Source organism: Myotis brandtii, unplaced genomic scaffold (assembly GCF_000412655.1).
Source record: "Myotis brandtii unplaced genomic scaffold, ASM41265v1 scaffold170, whole genome shotgun sequence".
In the NCBI taxonomy this organism is placed as follows: domain Eukaryota; kingdom Metazoa; phylum Chordata; class Mammalia; order Chiroptera; family Vespertilionidae; genus Myotis; species Myotis brandtii.
In genome coordinates, this window is record NW_005356260.1 from 766,857 (window position 1) to 783,427 (window position 16,571).

The window sequence follows — 16,571 nt, forward strand, 5'->3', positions numbered from 1 at the left end:
ATGAGCAGAGATATCAGTGGTGATTGGGAGGAGGCCGGCCGATGGCAGGGAGGGCGTTCCAGGTGGAGGAGGCAGCGGCTCCGTGGTGCCAGGGAAGGTTCGGTTCAAAACGATCACACAGCCTGTGCAGAGATGAAGATACTTGGATCTAAAATTTCAGAAGGTTTTAGGTGGAGAAGCCACAGGGCTTGATATGACTTGGACGTGGGGGTGAAAGAAGAGTGCAGGCAAGCACCCCTTTGCTAGGTTTGTGTTTCGTGGCTGAAGGTGGTGTTTATGGAGGTGGGCGGCTCTGGAAGACGCCCGGACATGGGTGAGGGTGAAGGTCATGCGTTTAGTTTGGGTTGTGCTGAGTTTGAGCTGCCTTTGAGGCATCTGAGTGGAGGTACTGAACAGTCAGTGGTATATATGGGTTTAGAACCCAGACCGGAGTCGAGGTAGAGAGCTGTTGGCATGTGTGTGTGTGTGTGTGTACATCATTTAAAGTCAAAGGCATAGGGGGAAGGTGCTAAACGAGGAGAAAAGAGGGCCGAGGACTAAGCCTTGAGAGGAGGTGGAGAGGGAGCACGTGGAGAGGAAGCGACGGTAAGAGAGAGCTGACTCTTGGAAGCCAAGCAATGAGAGAGTTAAGAATTGGGGAGTGGTCATTAGCCTTGACTGTTACTAAAAGGTTCAGTAAGATAAAGGCTGTGGACTTGTGGACATGGAGGAAGTGAAGAATTTCTTGTAATAGTTATTCTTAACGGAATGACCTGAGTTCAGGACCGGGGTGAGGGAAAGTGACCCACGCTGTCAGGCGGTGCTTGAAGTTGGCCGCGGTGGGCCGGCATGGCACACGTTGTAGGGCCAGATAATAAGTAGTGTGAGCCTGTGAACCAGATGCTTTCTGTTGCAAAGGCCGATGCTGCAGGTCCTGAGGGGTTCTCTCTCACAGATACAGCATGCGAGGAGAAAGTGAGATCCCGAGGAAAGCCCTAGTTGGTTTCATTATTTTTTGCCTTTTGATTCTTCTAACAGGCCAGTCTCAAGACAACGAGAAGGAGTTAGCTGCCCTCTTCCAGCTGTGGCTCGAAACCAAAGACCAGGCCCTCTGCAAGGTATGCTTTGTACAGAAATGTCAGCCTTCCTGACTGGGTGTCCAGAGCCCTGCGTCAGCCAGAATCCTGTAGTCCACGTACCTGTTCATGTTTTCCTTTTCCGCAGCAAGAAAACGAGGACAGCTCAGACGCCACCACGCCTGTTCCCCGGGTGTGAGTATAACTCTACCTACTGCCATGGCTTTCCTGACATATCTTAACCTGTTAGAGTTGTCGTGGGCTTGAGAGATCCTGGGAGCCCACAGATTGTCACCTGCCTCAGCACACCTGAGGACACCACTCCCGTCATCCAGGGAGGCTCCCCGAGGAGAGGGTTCTGGATTGGGGGGGGGGGGGGGAGCAGGGTTTCTGAGGGGGATGTGATCTGCCTTGTAGGTGGGCATGCTTTTCCCCCTGAATACCCCTCCTTCAGTTCCCGTTTGAGCGTGATTCTTCCAGTCCATTTTCCTCGCTTCACCTAAAAAGAAATTGAGGCCTGAGGCTAAGTGACTGGCCGGAGGTTAGCGACAGGACTAGCATTTAGGCCTCTTGGCCTCTAGCCCTGAGCCCTTCATGTCACAGCATCTCATGTGACCATTCTCGTCTGGTGTGGTCCTCTTTTCTTACCCCCAGCTTTGTGAGATACCGTTAACATATAATACTGTGTGTTGATTTGATACATGTATAGATGGTGAAATGAGTACCACAGTAAGGTTAACACATCCGCCACCTCACAGAATTGCCAATTTATGTATATGTTTGTGTGGTAAGGTCTCTCTCAGCAACTTCCAAGTGTGTAAATCAGTGTTATGAACTGTAGTCACTGTGCTGTGCGCTAGATCCCCAGACCTTACTCTTCTCATAGCTGGAAGCTGGTGCCCTTTACCAGCATTTCCCCGTTTCCCCATCTGCCAGCCGCTGGTAACCACCATTCTACTCCCTGCTTCTTCCTGTGAGTTCTGCTTTTTTTAGATTGCCCAAATTCTTTATGTTCCAGAAGAACTGACTATGTGGTGCGGCCCAGCACCGGGGAGGAGAAACGAGTGTTCCAGGAGCAGGTAAGACAGCCCGAGCCCAGGGGGATCTCTGCGCCCGTGAGGCCGTGTGGCAGGAAAGTCACACCTTTCACCTGGGATCCCTGCTGGTGGGATTGTTTGTTAGGGGCAGCCATGTGTTTTAATGACCTTTACTTCCAGATGGCAGAGTACAGTTACACTTACCTTCCTGTCCCTTTGCCAGTGAGGAGGGCTTTGGGGGCCGTCGCTTTCCCACTGGCGTCGGCTCAGTGGTCCTAGTGGAATAGCCTGTTTCTCCTCGTTTTAATCTCTCCTCATTGGGTGGGAGCACTGGAGGGAACCCCACAGATTCTGACTTAGGACCGTGGCCTTTCCTCTTGACAGGAGCGTTACCGGTACAGCCAGCCCCACAAGGCGTTCACCTTCCGGATGCACGGCTTCGAGTCCGTGGTGGGGCCCGTGAAGGGCGTGTTTGATAAGGAGACCTCCCTCAACAAGGCTCGGGAGCACTCCCTGCTGCGCTCCGACCGGCCCGCCTACGTCACCATCCTCTCTCTCGGTAGGTGGGACCGCTGCTGCTCCAGGAAAGCTGTGCTCCTCACGCCCGCCCCCACCACACAGGAAAGCTGTGCGGGTCGGCGCAGCTTCAGGAAGCTTTGGTGTTTGGGAAGGGGCGTCCTACCCCCAGGGGTTTATCGGGAATCCGTGTTTCTTTCCTGAAGTCTGCGCTCCAGTTTATTCAGGAATTAATTGTTCCCAGACCAGCTAAATAGTGAGCTCAAGTATAGGAATTTGCTGCCTCCACACTATGGTTCCTTTCAAGATGAGGTTTTTAACCTTTTTGTGTGTCATGAATCTTTGGCTCTGGTGAAACCTATGGCCCCTCCTCAGAATTATGCTTTAAATGCAGAAAACAGAATGCATAGAGTTACAAGAGAAACTAATCATATTGAAGTAGTTGTCAAAATATTAAAACAAATTTCTCGTGCAGAAACATATTTATCTTTATTATGATATTAAATGATCAGATCTAGCAGCAGGTCTTACACCTTCTGTAATTTCCAAATACGTAGTGGTGCATGAAAGTGGTATTTGGAGTCGTCTGCAGCAGCTGTAAGGTGGTATGAACATATCTAAGTCTCTTACAGCATCACAGCACTGCCAGTGTATGGTGTGTTACCTCTGTATAGTCCTAGGTGTCATGTTCAGTCTTGGCTGAGTGTGAAGAGTGTACACGTAGGGAACGGCCCCTAGAGGGCAGTGTCCACCCAACGCTGAGTGAGGAAGACACCTCAGGGCATGTCACCCCGCAGAGCAAGAAGGGAAGGGTGTCCCCCGTAGTAGCTCTGCTTGATTCTTGGACTTTCCATTTTCTGACGCCATCAGTTCGAGATGCCGCAGCTCGGCTGCCTAATGGCGAGGGCACGCGGGCAGAGATCTGCGAGCTGCTCAAGGACTCCCAGTTTCTTGCACCAGATGTCACCAGCACTCAGGTAGGATGGAGAAGAGATTCTTTTTGTTTTGTTCCCGAAAGGAATTACGGAAAATAATGAGGACATAAAATATAGTAACATAAATTAAAAAAAAAAACGGAATGAAGAAGAGGAGAGAAGGGTGTCACGTGAACAGTGTTAACCTAAGACCCTTGCTGTTAGTGAAGCACAGATTCGACCCAGCTGCTCCACCTCCCATGGGTCTTAGGGCCTCATCCCCTTCGTTCTGGTTGCTAGGTGAACACAGTGGTGAGCGGGGCCCTGGATCGGCTGCACTATGAGAAGGACCCATGTGTGAAGTACGACATCGGCCGCAAGCTGTGGATCTACCTGCACCGCGACAGGAGCGAGGAAGAGTTCGGTGTGTGAGGCTCGGGCAGTGTGTCCAGCTAGACTAGGGATGCTCTGACTTCCTGCCCCAGTTCCATTCTGCTTCTCCCTGGCGTTTGGGCAGGACAGGATCGTAGAGCAGGACTTGGCCCTCCAGCAAGGCCCTGGCTCTTCATGGAAGCACCTCCTTACTGTGCTGAGGTCAGACAGTGGCTGACGCTTGTCACTCTCGTTCACAGAGCGGATTCACCAAGCGCAAGCAGCGGCCGCGAAAGCCAGAAAAGCCCTTCAGCAGAAGCCCAAGCCCTCCTCTAAGGTGGTAAGTGACCAGCGGAGAGCCCACCTTAGTGGTTGCAGGGAAGGCGGTGAGGCTCAGAGCCCCAGGAAGCCAGGCCAAGCCTGCCTTTGTGCCCCCGAGTTAAATCTGCGCGTGGATCTCTCCCTCCTGCCTAGAAGTCCAGTAGCAAGGAGAGTTCCCTGAAGGCCCTCAGCAGCGGCCCTTCTGAGCAGAGCCAGATGAGCCTCAGTGACTCCAGCATGCCGCCCACCCCCGTCACCCCTGTGACGCCCACCACGCCAGCTTTGCCCGCCACGCCTATCTCCCCGCCGCCCGTTCCGGCAGTCAGCAAGAGTGGCCCGACCACCGCCCCAGAACCCGCGAAATCCAGCTCCGGGTGAGCTCCCCGTCTCTCCTCCCGCTCTCCCCCTCCCCGTCCTCTCGTGGGCGCATCCTGAGCTTGTTTCCTGTGTCCCCGCCTTCCCTCCTAGTGTTCTTCTGGTCTCCTCGCCAACGATGCCACAGCTGGGAACCATGCTCTCCCCAGCCGCCAGCCAGACGCCGCCGACTTCCCAGGCCGCTGCCCGCGTCGTGAGCCACTCCGGCTCGGCGGGACTCCCCCAGGTACGGGTGGTGGCCCAGCCTGGCCTTCCTGCTGTTACCCAGCAGTCAGCGGGGCCAGCACAGACACTGCCACCGATTCCAGCAGGGCCACAGATCCGCGTGCCAGCCACTGCTACGCAGACCAAAGTCATGCCGCAGGTAAGCAGGGACCGCGGACCCAGAGGTGGGCAGGCTGGTTAAGCTGCTGCTGCTGCTGTGTATTCCAGCTCGTTTACTGTCCACAGCTGGGGAGTGTTCTTACGAGCTGTACTTGAATGTAAGTTGTACTTGACATGTTGAGCATCAGAACTTCTGCGAAGTTGGTTGGTTTACCCAGGATGGTAACGTTAGGCCCCTCGGAGAGCTGGAGTTAAATCCAGACCTGCAATCCGAAATCTCGGGCTCCTTCCCCTGTGCCTCTAGTCTCAGCCATGCCACTAGCTACTTGTGTGATTCTAGAGAAAAGTCTTACCTTTGCCTCAGTCTCCTCTACTGTAAAATGGGTATGATATTTGTCCTTGGTATAGGAGTGAGGTGTTAAATGTGGAGGCATTCTGAAAATTAAAGATGCTACACCCAAGCACGAACTTCACAGCCTCCGCTTTAGGGAGTGGTGAGGGTTGAGCACTGTTCCATTAGGAGCACTTCCCGAGGCGCGCTTCTTGGGTGGGGGCGGCCTGGTCTGCATCTCAGTCTCTAATTAAGCTCTTGGCCTCATGCTCTGAACTAGACAGTCATGGCCACCGTCCCAGTCAAAGCTCAGACTGCAGCGGCCACTGTGCAGCGGCCGGGAGCCGGGCAGACGGGCCTCACGGTGACAAGTCTCCCTGCCACCGCCAGCCCTGCGAGCAAGCCAGCCACCAGCTCCCCCGGGAGCTCTGCTCCGAGCGCGTCCACAGCTGCCGTCATCCAGAATGTGAGCGGGCAGAACATCATCAAGCAGGTAGGTGGGTCCGTCCTCTGGCCCGAGCAGAGGACAGTGCAGAGCTCGGACAGTGCAGAGCTCGGCAACTCGTGACCGTGACCCTTAGTTCACAGGTATCTCAGGTTCTAGTTCCCACCGAGGGCAGTGCCGGCCCTGTGTCCTTCGGCCGAGCAGAGGACAGTGCAGAGCTCGGACAGTACAGAGCTCGGACAGTGCAGAGCTCGGACAGTGCAGAGCTCAGCGACTCGTGACCGTGACCCTTAGTTCACAGGTATTTCAGGTTCTAGTTCCCACCGAGGGCAGTGCCGGCCCTGCAGGGGCCTGAGAGATCCCTCTGCTCCTTCCATCTAATTCAGCGTTTAGTAGCTGAGCTTCTGAGTTTGGAGGAGATTGAGTTAAAATCCTGGGGTCTGACTTTACATGCTTTATCGGCGTTTCAGTTTACCACTCGTAGAAGCGTATATTTGTGCTTTCGTGGTTGTGAATATGCAAGGCTAACCATTGAACTTCAGAGAATTGGGCAAATGCAACTAGTGCCTGCACGGTGCCAAGCATTTTATACACATTAAATAATTTAATACTCAGAACACCGTGGGGCAGGCACTTATCCCCATTTTACAGCTGAACTGGAACCACAGAATGATAAAGGAGCATTTTTCTTCATTAAATATTTATTAGTACCTTTTGTGTGCCAGGCACTGTCCGCAGTGTTGGGGGTTTAGTGGTATGTTGCCCAGACTAAGTCCCTCCCTCATGGAGCCCACTCTCCCAAGGGGCTGGGAGACAGGCAGGCGCTCCAGGGGCAGGTGTGGGAGGTGAGAACAGCAGTAGCAGGAGAGGGAGAGCGCATGTGCTGTCAGCTGGGGCGGTCTGGGGGCCTGGAGGAGCTGGTGTTTGAGAGGAGTGAGGCGGAAAGTGCGCTGTATGACAGACAGCTGGAGGCGAGCCATTCCAGGAATGGGCAGAGCAAGTGAAAACGTCTTGAGTCAAGAATATGTTTGAGGACCAGCAGGAAACCCGTGTGGCTGAGGCCTCATGAGCGAGTGCAGGAGTGTTGAAAATCCGTTTCTCGAGAGGTTCAATCATGTCGCACTTTGATTTTAATTCTAAGGTGATGGGGAGCCTCTGAGATTGTGACTCAGGATGGCCTGATTGGTTTTACACTAAGAAAGGCCTGGCTGCTGTGAGAGTGGACTTTAGGGGCAAGAGCGGAAGCAGGGAGGCCAGGTCGGGGCCGTGGCAGTGGTCCCGGGGAGAGGTCACACTGGCCTCCTGCGAATGGTCATCGCAGGGTGAGAAGGGCTGGGTTCTGAACGTAGGGTTCAAGGTAGAGTCAGTGTGATTTTCTGGTTTGACTGTGGGGTCTGGGAGAAGGGAGTCCATGGGTTTTGGCTAGAGTGACTGAGCAGATAGTGACGGCATTCTCTGAGATGGAAACACAGGTGCCAGACGAAGGCGAGAGAGAGAGGAGGGGGGGTGCTCCAGAGTCAGTGCATGACCAGGTGTGCCAGATGCGTGATGGGAGGCTGGGAACTGACCACTGCCTGGGGTAGGTCATGAGTGAACTTGACTGGGTCCAGTGGCTTAGTGCCTTTTTGAGAATGTGTTCAAGAGAACGTAAGGTGAGGAAATGGAGATGTGAAGGTAGAATCTTTTTAGAGTAATTTTGTGTTTGAAGAGAGCAGAGGAAGGGGCTGCAGTGGAGATTCCAGTGGAGTGAGCTGGGGAGGGAGATGGGGGTGAAGCGAGGGTCTGTGGTCTAGGGTGGGAAATGCGTTCCTGGATGGTGGTGGTCCAGCAGAGAGGGGAAAATGGCTTGTGTGACAGAGAAAGTCCCGAGGCCAGAAGGGCTGCGATTACTACACATGGCGTTTGGACACGCTGCTGCTCTCCAAGTGGCGACATTTTTAGGACGGTTGCAGAAATGTGAATATATATTATTAGGTAATAATAGGTGTCTGTTTTTTAATTTAAAAGGCCCTTTTCTAGGTTGGAGATGTGTACAGAAGTATTGATCAGCAAAGTGCTATCTATTATTTTACTTAAAAATATTCCCACTCCTCTTCCTCCACCCCCCCCCCCAAAAAAAAACCACCACCACCAACAAAAACACAAGGAAGGGTAGATAAGACTAACAAAGTGGTAACTATTGAAGTTGGGTGATAGGTACATGGGTTTGTTCCACTCTTCTCTTCTTTTGTGAATATTTATCATTTTTAAAAATGAAAAGTTAGAGAAATACATGAAACACAAATGGAGGTTTGCCTAACTGTGCGGTGTAACCAGTGCAGCGCTGGGGATCCCTCGGTCAGTGCTGTTTCTCCCCACCAGGTGGCGATCACGGGGCAGCTTGGTGTGAAGCCCCAGACAAGCAACAGCATCCCACTGACCGCCACTAACTTCCGCATCCAGGGCAAGGATGTGTTGCGCCTGCCACCCTCTTCCATCACCACAGATGCCAAAGGCCAGACGGTTCTGCGGATCACACCGGACATGATGGCCACGTTGGCCAAGTCCCAGGTGACCACAGTCAAACTGACCCAGGACCTCTTCGGGACAGGAGGCGGCACGGCAGGCAAAGGCATCTCCGCTACCCTACACGTCACTTCCAACCCCGTCCACGCCACGGACAGCCCTGCCAAGGCCAGTTCCGCCAGTGCCCCCGCGTCCACTCCGACTGGCACCACCGTGGTCAAAGTGACGCCCGACCTCAAGCCGGCGGAAGGCTCGGGGTCAGCTTTTCGCCTGATGCCCGCCCTCGGTGTGAGTGTGGCTGAGCAGAAGGGGAAAACCACAGTGGCCTCGTCAGAAGCGAAGCCGGCTGCCACCATCCGCATCGTGCAGGGCCTGGGCGTGATGCCTCCCAAGGCCGGCCAGACCATCACAGTGGCAGCCCACGCCAAGCCAGGGTCCTCGGTGGCCAGCGGGTCCGGGACTGTTCACACGTCGGCGGTGTCCCTGCCCAGCATGAACGCTGCCGTGTCCAAGACTGTGGCCGTGGCCTCGGGGGCCACCAGCACCCCCATCAGCATCGCCACGGGAGCCCCCACGGTGCGGCAGGTGCCCGTCAGCACCACGGTGGTTTCCACGTCCCAGGCTGTGAGTACCATTGGGGCGGGCACAGCTAGCCCTTCCGCCAGGGACTTCTCCTCTTAGGAACGGAAATGTCTGTGTCACCACGTGACCCAAACAAATTGATGAAAGTAGGCACGCATACATTCTTGGAAAATATTAAAACAGCCCAGAAGTTCAGGGAGTCAAGTACAAAGTTTCTTTCACCCCCTCTAGCTCTCCCATCGTGAGGGCTAACATCTGTGGGTGTTTGGCATTTGTCCTTCTAGGCCTTTCTCAGAGCATCTTCATACACACAGACACAGTTAAAGAGTCCTGTGAGAGACCTCAGTCTATAGGTTGTCCTGTGGTTTGCCTTATTTATTTAAAGAGATGTCGTGGGGGTTATTCTAGATCTTCCACAGGTACTGACTGCACCCTTTTTTATGACACCATGGTAGTCCCTAGAAGGGATGTGTTTTAATCACGCTTCTACTAAAGAGAGCTTTTTCATTGTTAAAACCAGCGCGACAGCGAATGCTTGGGTGTGCATATATGATCACGTAGAAGGATTTCTGGAGCCGAGGGGCTAGCCCGGCCACGGCGGTACACGCGCTGGAAGTTTTGATACCCCAGTTGTGCTACCCAAAAGGCCATCGCAGCTTTCTGTCCAGCCAGCAAGTCTCCTGGCTTCCCCAGGGCCGCGTGGCACTTGTTTGAACTGTATGTGGCTCTCTTACTCCTAAGAGAGTCCTTTTTCTGTTTTGTTTCCCTGGTCTGTGCGGTTGAGCATCCAGGCCTGTGCAGACTGGCTGTGCTCTCTAGCAGTAGATTAATCTTTGCCAGTTTTCTTTGGGGTTTTCTGTTTTTTCATAGTTTGAGTGACCCTTTCTATCTTCTGGGTGTTCTGTGTGTGGAAAGTATTTTTTTCCCCTCAGTCATTTAAAAAAAATGTTTTTATTGATTTTTTTTAGAGAAAGAAGAAGGGAGAGGGATAGAGAGAGAAACATCTCGATGAGAGAAACATCACTGATCAGCTGCCTCCTGCCCGCCCCCTCTTGGGGATCGACCCCGCAACTGGGCATGTGTCCTGCCCGGGAATCGAACCAGTGACCTGGTTCATGGGTCGATGCTCAGCCTCTAAGCCACACTGGCTGGGGTCCCTCTGTCACTTTTTAACCTTGCCTATGGAGCCTTTTACTTTACAGGTATTTTTTCTGATAAGATCTGTCTATCAACATACCTTTTATGGTTCCTGGGTTTTATGTCTTTTGCCTTTCTTACCCCAGGGTTATAAAGATATTAGCTTGTATTTTCATAAAATATTTTCAGAGTTTTAAGAAAGGTATAGCTGATAATTCATTTGAAATATAATTTTGTGAATAGCCTGTGGTAGAGATCTCATTTTATGTTTTTCAAATTATTCCAACATCACTAATTTATTGCTTCCCATTAACTTGAAGTGCTACATTTATCCTAAACCAAATTCTCATGTCAGCATAGGTGTGTTTCTGGATGCTTCTGTGTCCATTCAGCTTCTAGATCAGGAGCACTATTGTGTATGTTATGTGGGCAGAGTAAAATATAGTTTCCCTTTTCTAAACAAGCTGTGTAGTAAAACCTCAATAATTCGGGTAAAAGCCGGAGTAATGGAGGAAGGAGGAAAGAGGACATGTACTTTAGTAAAACCACCAGCCAATACACCCTGATACGTAGTGTGGCTTAAAAGGAAATATCTAGGTTCTCGTATCTCAGAAGTTAGAAGGAAGAAAGGAAACTGCTTACTTGACCCACTTTTGTTTCCCTTGAATCCTTCTCGTATCAGGGAAAGCTCCTACCCAGTGGCCTCTACCCTGTTATAATTGATCGGGATGAAAACCAGGGTGGGGCAGGAGGAGGTTTGCAGTTGTTTGTATGGAAGAGACTACAGTAATTAATACATAATATACCAGAATGGACTGTTTGGCGTGCTCACAACTGTAAACATACCTCTGCCCCACGCTGTGGACCAGAGAGCATCCAGTGGGGCAGGAAGTGTTGCCTCTCCCCTGTCTAGTCAGCTGTCAGGAGGCTCGCTCAGGAAGGGACATTTCCGGTTGGTGTACTGGTGGCCTGACATGTCTTTAAGCAACCAAGACTTGAAGAAAGTAAAACCACAAATCAGTCCACCCGGAGGCACCATTCTGCTACCTGTTGACACCTTTCAGTGCTTTCCAATGGGCTACCCTGAGTGCCCGACTTTAGAACCAGCTGGCCCACAGGACATCCGATGCCTTTTCTTAGCAGCCTAGCAGACCACCCCTCTTGAATCATTTCTTAAAAATATGTTTTTATTGATTTCAGAGAGGAAGGGAGAGGAAGAGAGAGATAGAAACATCAATGATGAGAATCATTGATCGGCTGCCTCCTGCACGCCCCCATTGGGCGAGCCCGCAACCCGGGCATGTGCCCTGACTGGGAATTGAACCGTGACCTCCTGCTTCATAGGTCAGCGCTCAACCACTGAGCCACGCCAGCCAGGCTTGAATCATTTTTAAAAATCAGATTTACACAGAGTTTTACTGAATGTAAATGTTATGGCCCACCAAGGGCTAAGAAGCCAGGCAGCCTAAAAACAGGTGATGCAGTGACCGAACCTTAGCCATCCGAAAGCCCAGGCAGGCCTTCTCAGCCTTTTAGTTCCTCTTGGGCTTTATCAGCTTTGGGTTGGGCTTTTCACTTGGCTGAGTTTGTTATTGGTGTCCTTCGCTGACCTCTTTATCTCTGGCGGAAGCGGAAGGCACCTGGAGAATGTGGCCGTCCCCCTGGGGCACGCCCTGCCGTGTTCCAGCGAAGCAGCAGCTGTGCACCTGCTGTGTGAACTCCGAGTGCCCCTGTCCCCGCTCCCACTGCCTCCGACAGCTGCTGAGCGCCACCGGTCAGGGCTCCGCAGATGAGTAAGGCCTACCCTCTAGGACAGTGATGGCGAACTCATTTTTTTGGTTGATTTTTCTTTGTTAAATGGCATTTAAATATATAAAATAAATATCAAAAATATAAATCTTTGTTTTACTATGGTTGCAGATATCAAAAAATTTCTATATGTGACACGGCACCAGAGTTAAGTTAGGGTTTTTCAAAATGCTGACACGCCGAGCTCAAAAGGTTCGCCATCACTGCTCTAGGAGCTCGGCTCTCTCTGTGCGGAAGTGAACACACATCCTCCTTTGGGGGTGAGGAACACATATAATCCTGACGACAGCATTGTGTGTGGTGACTGCTGCTGTAGGCAGCATGGAAGAGATGATAGGGATCAGGTGGCCCCTCAGTGTAGCACAGGAGCCCTGAACTACCGTATGTGACTGGTTTCTTGAGGCCTCCCTGGGCCGCACCTCAAGAACACTGCACAGGCGGAGCACAGGCGGCGAGAGCCTCTGGCGCTGGCTCCTGGGCTCAGCCGTGGAGGAGACACTGGTCTTCTCATTCCGTGTCCCATACACTGGCTCCTCCTTCTCTCTAGGGGAAGCTGCCGACACGGATCACAGTCCCGCTCTCTGTGATCAGCCAGCCTATGAAGGGCAAGAGTGTGGTCACAGCCCCCATCATCAAAGGCAACCTGGGAGCCAAGTAAGTGCCATCGGGAGGGAGGGCAGGGCTTCCGGGTGCTGGTTTCCTGGGGCTCACCCTGGGTACCTCTCCTTTGTTGTGCTCGGCGAGGCGTATTGATTAGCTAGTATTGTTTTAGGTGTGGGGGATATAGCAGTGATTGAGAGAGACAGAAGTCCATGCTGGCTTCAAGAGGGGAGCGAAATACTATGTGGGCAGTAAGGTGTACTATGAAGAAAAAGCAAGGAAGGGGACAGGCAGTGCATCACGGGTCGCCACTGACATAGCTCAGGCAGCAGTTTCGACTGCGGCTGCTGGGAAGGCCTCACGTTTTCTGAGCCCAGTGGTGTGGTCAGTCAGGAGGAGGAGGGCCTGTTGGAACCTGGGCTGCCCGTGGCCCTGACTGAAACGGGACAAGGAGAAGGGGTGTGATGGGATCGTTCTGATGGTCTCAAGGCAGCTGTGTGGGGCAGGGGATTCTTGACAAAAGCGCACGCCTCCCCGGGGCCTTGTTCGTTACTCCCGCTGATCAAGGTCTAGATCTCAGGGTCATTTTAGCCAAAGCACTGGGGGCCTTGGGCTCGCTCTTATCTCGTCGTGGGACACATGGAAGGTGGAACAAACGTGGTCTCATCCGCTAGTTTCCACTTCAGTCCAGAATGCTGGGATTTTCACGGGCCCCAGGCCCCCTGGTTTCCTTCAGTGCGTGGCCTGATTCTGGTGGGAGCTAACGCCCTGTCCTGCTTTCTGTCCACAGCCTCAGTGGGTTGGGCCGCAACATCATCCTCACCACCATGCCAGCGGGCACCAAGCTCATAGCTGGCAACAAGCCCGTGAGCTTCCTCACTGCCCAGCAGCTGCAGCAGCTCCAGCAGCAGGGCCAGGCCACACAGGTGAGGCCAGGGCGCACTGCGGGCCACACCAGCTTCTCTCCTTGCCTTTGCTGTCTGTGCCCAACCGGTGAGCCTGTTTGCAAGCTGCTGACCAGACGTTCTCTTTGCGAACAGGTGCGCATCCAGACTGTCCCCGCATCCCATCTCCAACAGGGAACAGCCTCGAATTCCTCCAAAGCGGTCTCCACTGTTGTTGTGACCACAGCTCCGTCTCCTAAGCAGGCACCCGAACAACAGTGACTCTGAGAGAAGCTTCCATCAGAGCCCAGGCCTGCTCCGCCCTGCAGGCCGCATGGAAGGGAGCAGGGAGGCCCCTCCTTCCTCTGAGGCCAGTGGTGGGCTGGTGGCAACAGGGCTGCCATCCGCTGCCACACCCCACGAGGAGGACACTGAGGAAGGCTCGCTCCAGGTCTGTTCCGTACCGACCCACGGAGGCTTCTCTCAGAACCGTGTGAGGTCAGTGTGTCACACAAGCCAGGCTCCCCGAGAGCGGGCTTACGGGGGGAGCGCAGACAGCGACTACGCCGCATTCTGTACGCGGCTCGTACCTTTCAGCTTGTGGTCTTCTCTGTGACGAGTGGTCTGGAGAGGAGCTTTGTCTCCAGAAATTTTTATGTAACTTATTTTTTTTAAAGAGCCTATTGTACGTCTTTGTCAAATAGAAACTTGGGCATTAGCCCCCTAAATGAATTCATTCTTTTGACCAGAATGTGAGAATGGCAGGATTCTAATAAGTTGGTGGCTGACTGGATAACTCCGTGGAGAGACTCTGAGATGGGAAAGAAACACAAGAAGTGAGAGTGTGTGGGTTCCCTGAAATGGGACTAGTTGGGCACTACCTCTTAAAGAGGGGGTGTCAGGATCCTGGCTGTGGCCTGTTCTTTTGCTGCTGGCTGTCCTCACCAAGCCTGTTCACACGCCCGGGCTGGTGGGCACGGCGGGTGGATGCCAGCAGGGACGTTGCTCTTGCAGCACAGACTGCATTTCAGTTCAGAGACTCTACATTCTGCTTTGCTCCAGAACAAGAGTCCGCAAGCCACCGCCCTTAGGTTGGCTTCCCGTTTTTGTAAATAAAGTTTTATTGGAACACAGCCCATGCCCATTTCATTTGTGTATTATCTATGGCTGCTTTCAGTTCGAGCAGAAGCAGAACTGAATAGATGCCACATGGCCCTCAAGTCTAAAATACTTTCGATGTGGTTCTTTAAATAAAACTTTGCTGACTTTTATTCCAAAGTAGAGATGGGTGTCCCTACTGGACAGCACCAACCAAAAGAAGGTCAGTGTAAGTGTACAAGTTATTTAATCCTGGCTGTTTCCTGCTTCTCAGCCCCACCGAGCTGCAGGCAGAGAGCTGGGCATGGTGCTTTAATTAAGGCACTGGGGGTAAGAATATATGCTGCTTCTGTGCTGGAGCAGGGCTTGGGTGGGGAAGCTTTTCTGCAGGGGCAGAGCTTCCCTAACTCTTGGAAGGATCCAGATGACTGAAAAGGTATTTTAATCTGTCGAAGTCTAGCGATGATACTGTATGGCATCTGCGTGCGGAAGTGGATTGGAAGGAGTGGGAATGGCCTGCTTCAGAGGGGCTTGCGGGTGGGAGCGGAGGGATCGGGCAAGTTGTCAAGGGGCCGACACCTTTCGATGGCTTGGTGGTGACACAGTGGTTGTACAGACACCTCATTGGATTCCTAAGGAAGTTCTGTGAAACAGTTAAGCTGTTCTCACTGGGAGAAAATGCGCGTTTCAGCTGGAGTTAGAACCAAGAAGTCAGTCCAGTCTTCGGATTCTAAGTCAGGTGCCCTTTCTGCTGCCTTCCTCAGAAGGGAGTGGCTGTGATGTGTCATGGTGAGACTTGGGGGCGATCCAGAGCTGAGGGTGGAAGTCTGGATGACAGGGCAGAGGTGAATCGGCCGAGGCGGGATTGAGCTTTTGCAGGGAGTGGAGGGCTGGACAGAAATGGACGGGAAGTGGCCGGAGGCAGGGACTGCAGTGAGGAGACACACTGTTTCCACCCGAGTAAAGGCGGCTGCCCCTGCTGTTTCATAATACTTCAGTATTTGCATGTCAGTACTCCCTGGAGTCACATTTCACACGGAAAGTTCATGTGACAGGCTCTAAGTGAGCAACAGGTAGAAATTGGAGGAATCCTGTCTTGGGTATTGACTGCTGGTTAAACTTCCTCTGAATTTGTTTAATAAATGATTTCATAAAAGTCCTGGCCTTCAGCCCCAACCCCACCCCACACTGTTATTGACTGAAGTCACCTGACCGCTCGTCTCCTTAGTGGCTGCAGACTTTGACATCCGAGGGGAACAGTGTAGGACTGAGCCCTGGGAAGTGAGGTGGGTCCTGGCCAGCCTGTCAGTGGAGTACACAGCGGAAACCCCCTCTTGGAGTTGTTCAGGTGACGTCACCAGCATTTGCACCAAACATGGGTCCTGGATGCACACCTGGGGCCATGAGACATGTGGTGGCTCCGGGGGTGTTTGGGGGGACAATTCCAGAAGGACCTGTGGCGGCCTTGAGTCTTTGAGCCTCTGGTGGACAGGAGTTGGCAAAGTTATTCCGACCATGTGTCTCAGGCTGGATTTGGTGTGTAGCGTTGTGAGGGGTTTGCACTGTAGCCCAGAATGTTCATGTTAGCGGTGATCACTTCTGTGACGGTGTCCCAGCCATGCTGGGAGGAGCATTAGAATAGACTTGGATGTTTTATAGTTGATCCTCACTCTGGAGAAAATACCCCCTTTCCCTAAACCCTGCTGCCTCACCCCCTTTAATTCAAAATGGAGAGCGTTCCTTTGAAAGTAAAACCCAGAGTAGGTTCCTTCTTCCCACCTCCAGTCGCCGAGGAAAGGACACGTTTTACATTCATTGCCAATAATGGGTCCTCTGGTACTTGTTGAATGGATGTTGGGTTTTACTCAGCAGGCAAACCCCCTGGATGCTGAAAGGGTACCCATGGGCTCGCCTCTCAGTACTAAATCCGAGTTTTCAGGGAGCTCATTCTTCTCCTGAAGCTGTGCCTCCAGCTCTAAGTGCTGGCTGAGAAAGGGAGGTGCTGAGTGCAGAGTTTCTCCCAGAGCCGTCCAGTGCTCCACGGGAATGACCCCGGTGCTGACCTCAATGCTCCACGGGAACGACCCCGGTGCTGACCTCTGCTCCAGGTGAATGACGACCTCAATGCTCCATGGGAATGATCGCTGCATTTGTGTGACGTAGCGGAGGAGAAAGGCGAGAGACAGGCTGGCTGGAGTCCTCCTGAAATCTGGTTCTACACCTAGTAACCTTAGACCACTCAACTCCGAAGAATGAATGTATTTCC

General features: G+C 52.7%; 1 protein-coding gene and 1 long non-coding RNA gene across 4 annotated transcripts in view; one reads left to right on the forward strand and one right to left on the reverse strand.

Moving 5' to 3' along the window:
* Nucleotides 1-14,340, forward strand: part of NFRKB (nuclear factor related to kappaB binding protein) — a 30,664-nt gene extending 16,324 nt beyond the window's left edge. For 2 of the 3 annotated variants that reach the window (XM_005863020.2, XM_005863022.2), the window contains exons 13-26: nucleotides 1,018-1,097; nucleotides 1,204-1,250; nucleotides 2,074-2,134; nucleotides 2,477-2,651; nucleotides 3,479-3,585; nucleotides 3,823-3,946; nucleotides 4,155-4,234; nucleotides 4,369-4,589; nucleotides 4,684-4,954; nucleotides 5,526-5,738; nucleotides 8,052-8,819; nucleotides 12,271-12,377; nucleotides 13,114-13,249; nucleotides 13,364-14,340. In XM_005863020.2, the coding sequence (XP_005863082.1) occupies nucleotides 1,018-1,097; nucleotides 1,204-1,250; nucleotides 2,074-2,134; nucleotides 2,477-2,651; nucleotides 3,479-3,585; nucleotides 3,823-3,946; nucleotides 4,155-4,234; nucleotides 4,369-4,589; nucleotides 4,684-4,954; nucleotides 5,526-5,738; nucleotides 8,052-8,819; nucleotides 12,271-12,377; nucleotides 13,114-13,249; nucleotides 13,364-13,489 (2,516 nt within the window). In that variant the 3' untranslated portion in view covers nucleotides 13,490-14,340. The remainder of the gene's footprint in view (nucleotides 1-1,017; nucleotides 1,098-1,203; nucleotides 1,251-2,073; nucleotides 2,135-2,476; nucleotides 2,652-3,478; nucleotides 3,586-3,822; nucleotides 3,947-4,154; nucleotides 4,235-4,368; nucleotides 4,590-4,683; nucleotides 4,955-5,525; nucleotides 5,739-8,051; nucleotides 8,820-12,270; nucleotides 12,378-13,113; nucleotides 13,250-13,363) is intronic. The other variant, XM_005863021.2, reaches the window with a different exon arrangement.
* A 109-nt stretch (nucleotides 14,341-14,449) lies between these two features.
* Nucleotides 14,450-16,440, reverse strand: LOC106725558. Its single transcript, XR_001361449.1, has 2 exons — nucleotides 16,403-16,440; nucleotides 14,450-16,368 (listed from the first exon to the last, which is right to left on the reverse strand). It is a non-coding gene; the product is annotated as an uncharacterized LOC106725558 (long non-coding RNA).
* Nucleotides 16,441-16,571: the final 131 nt, after the last annotated feature.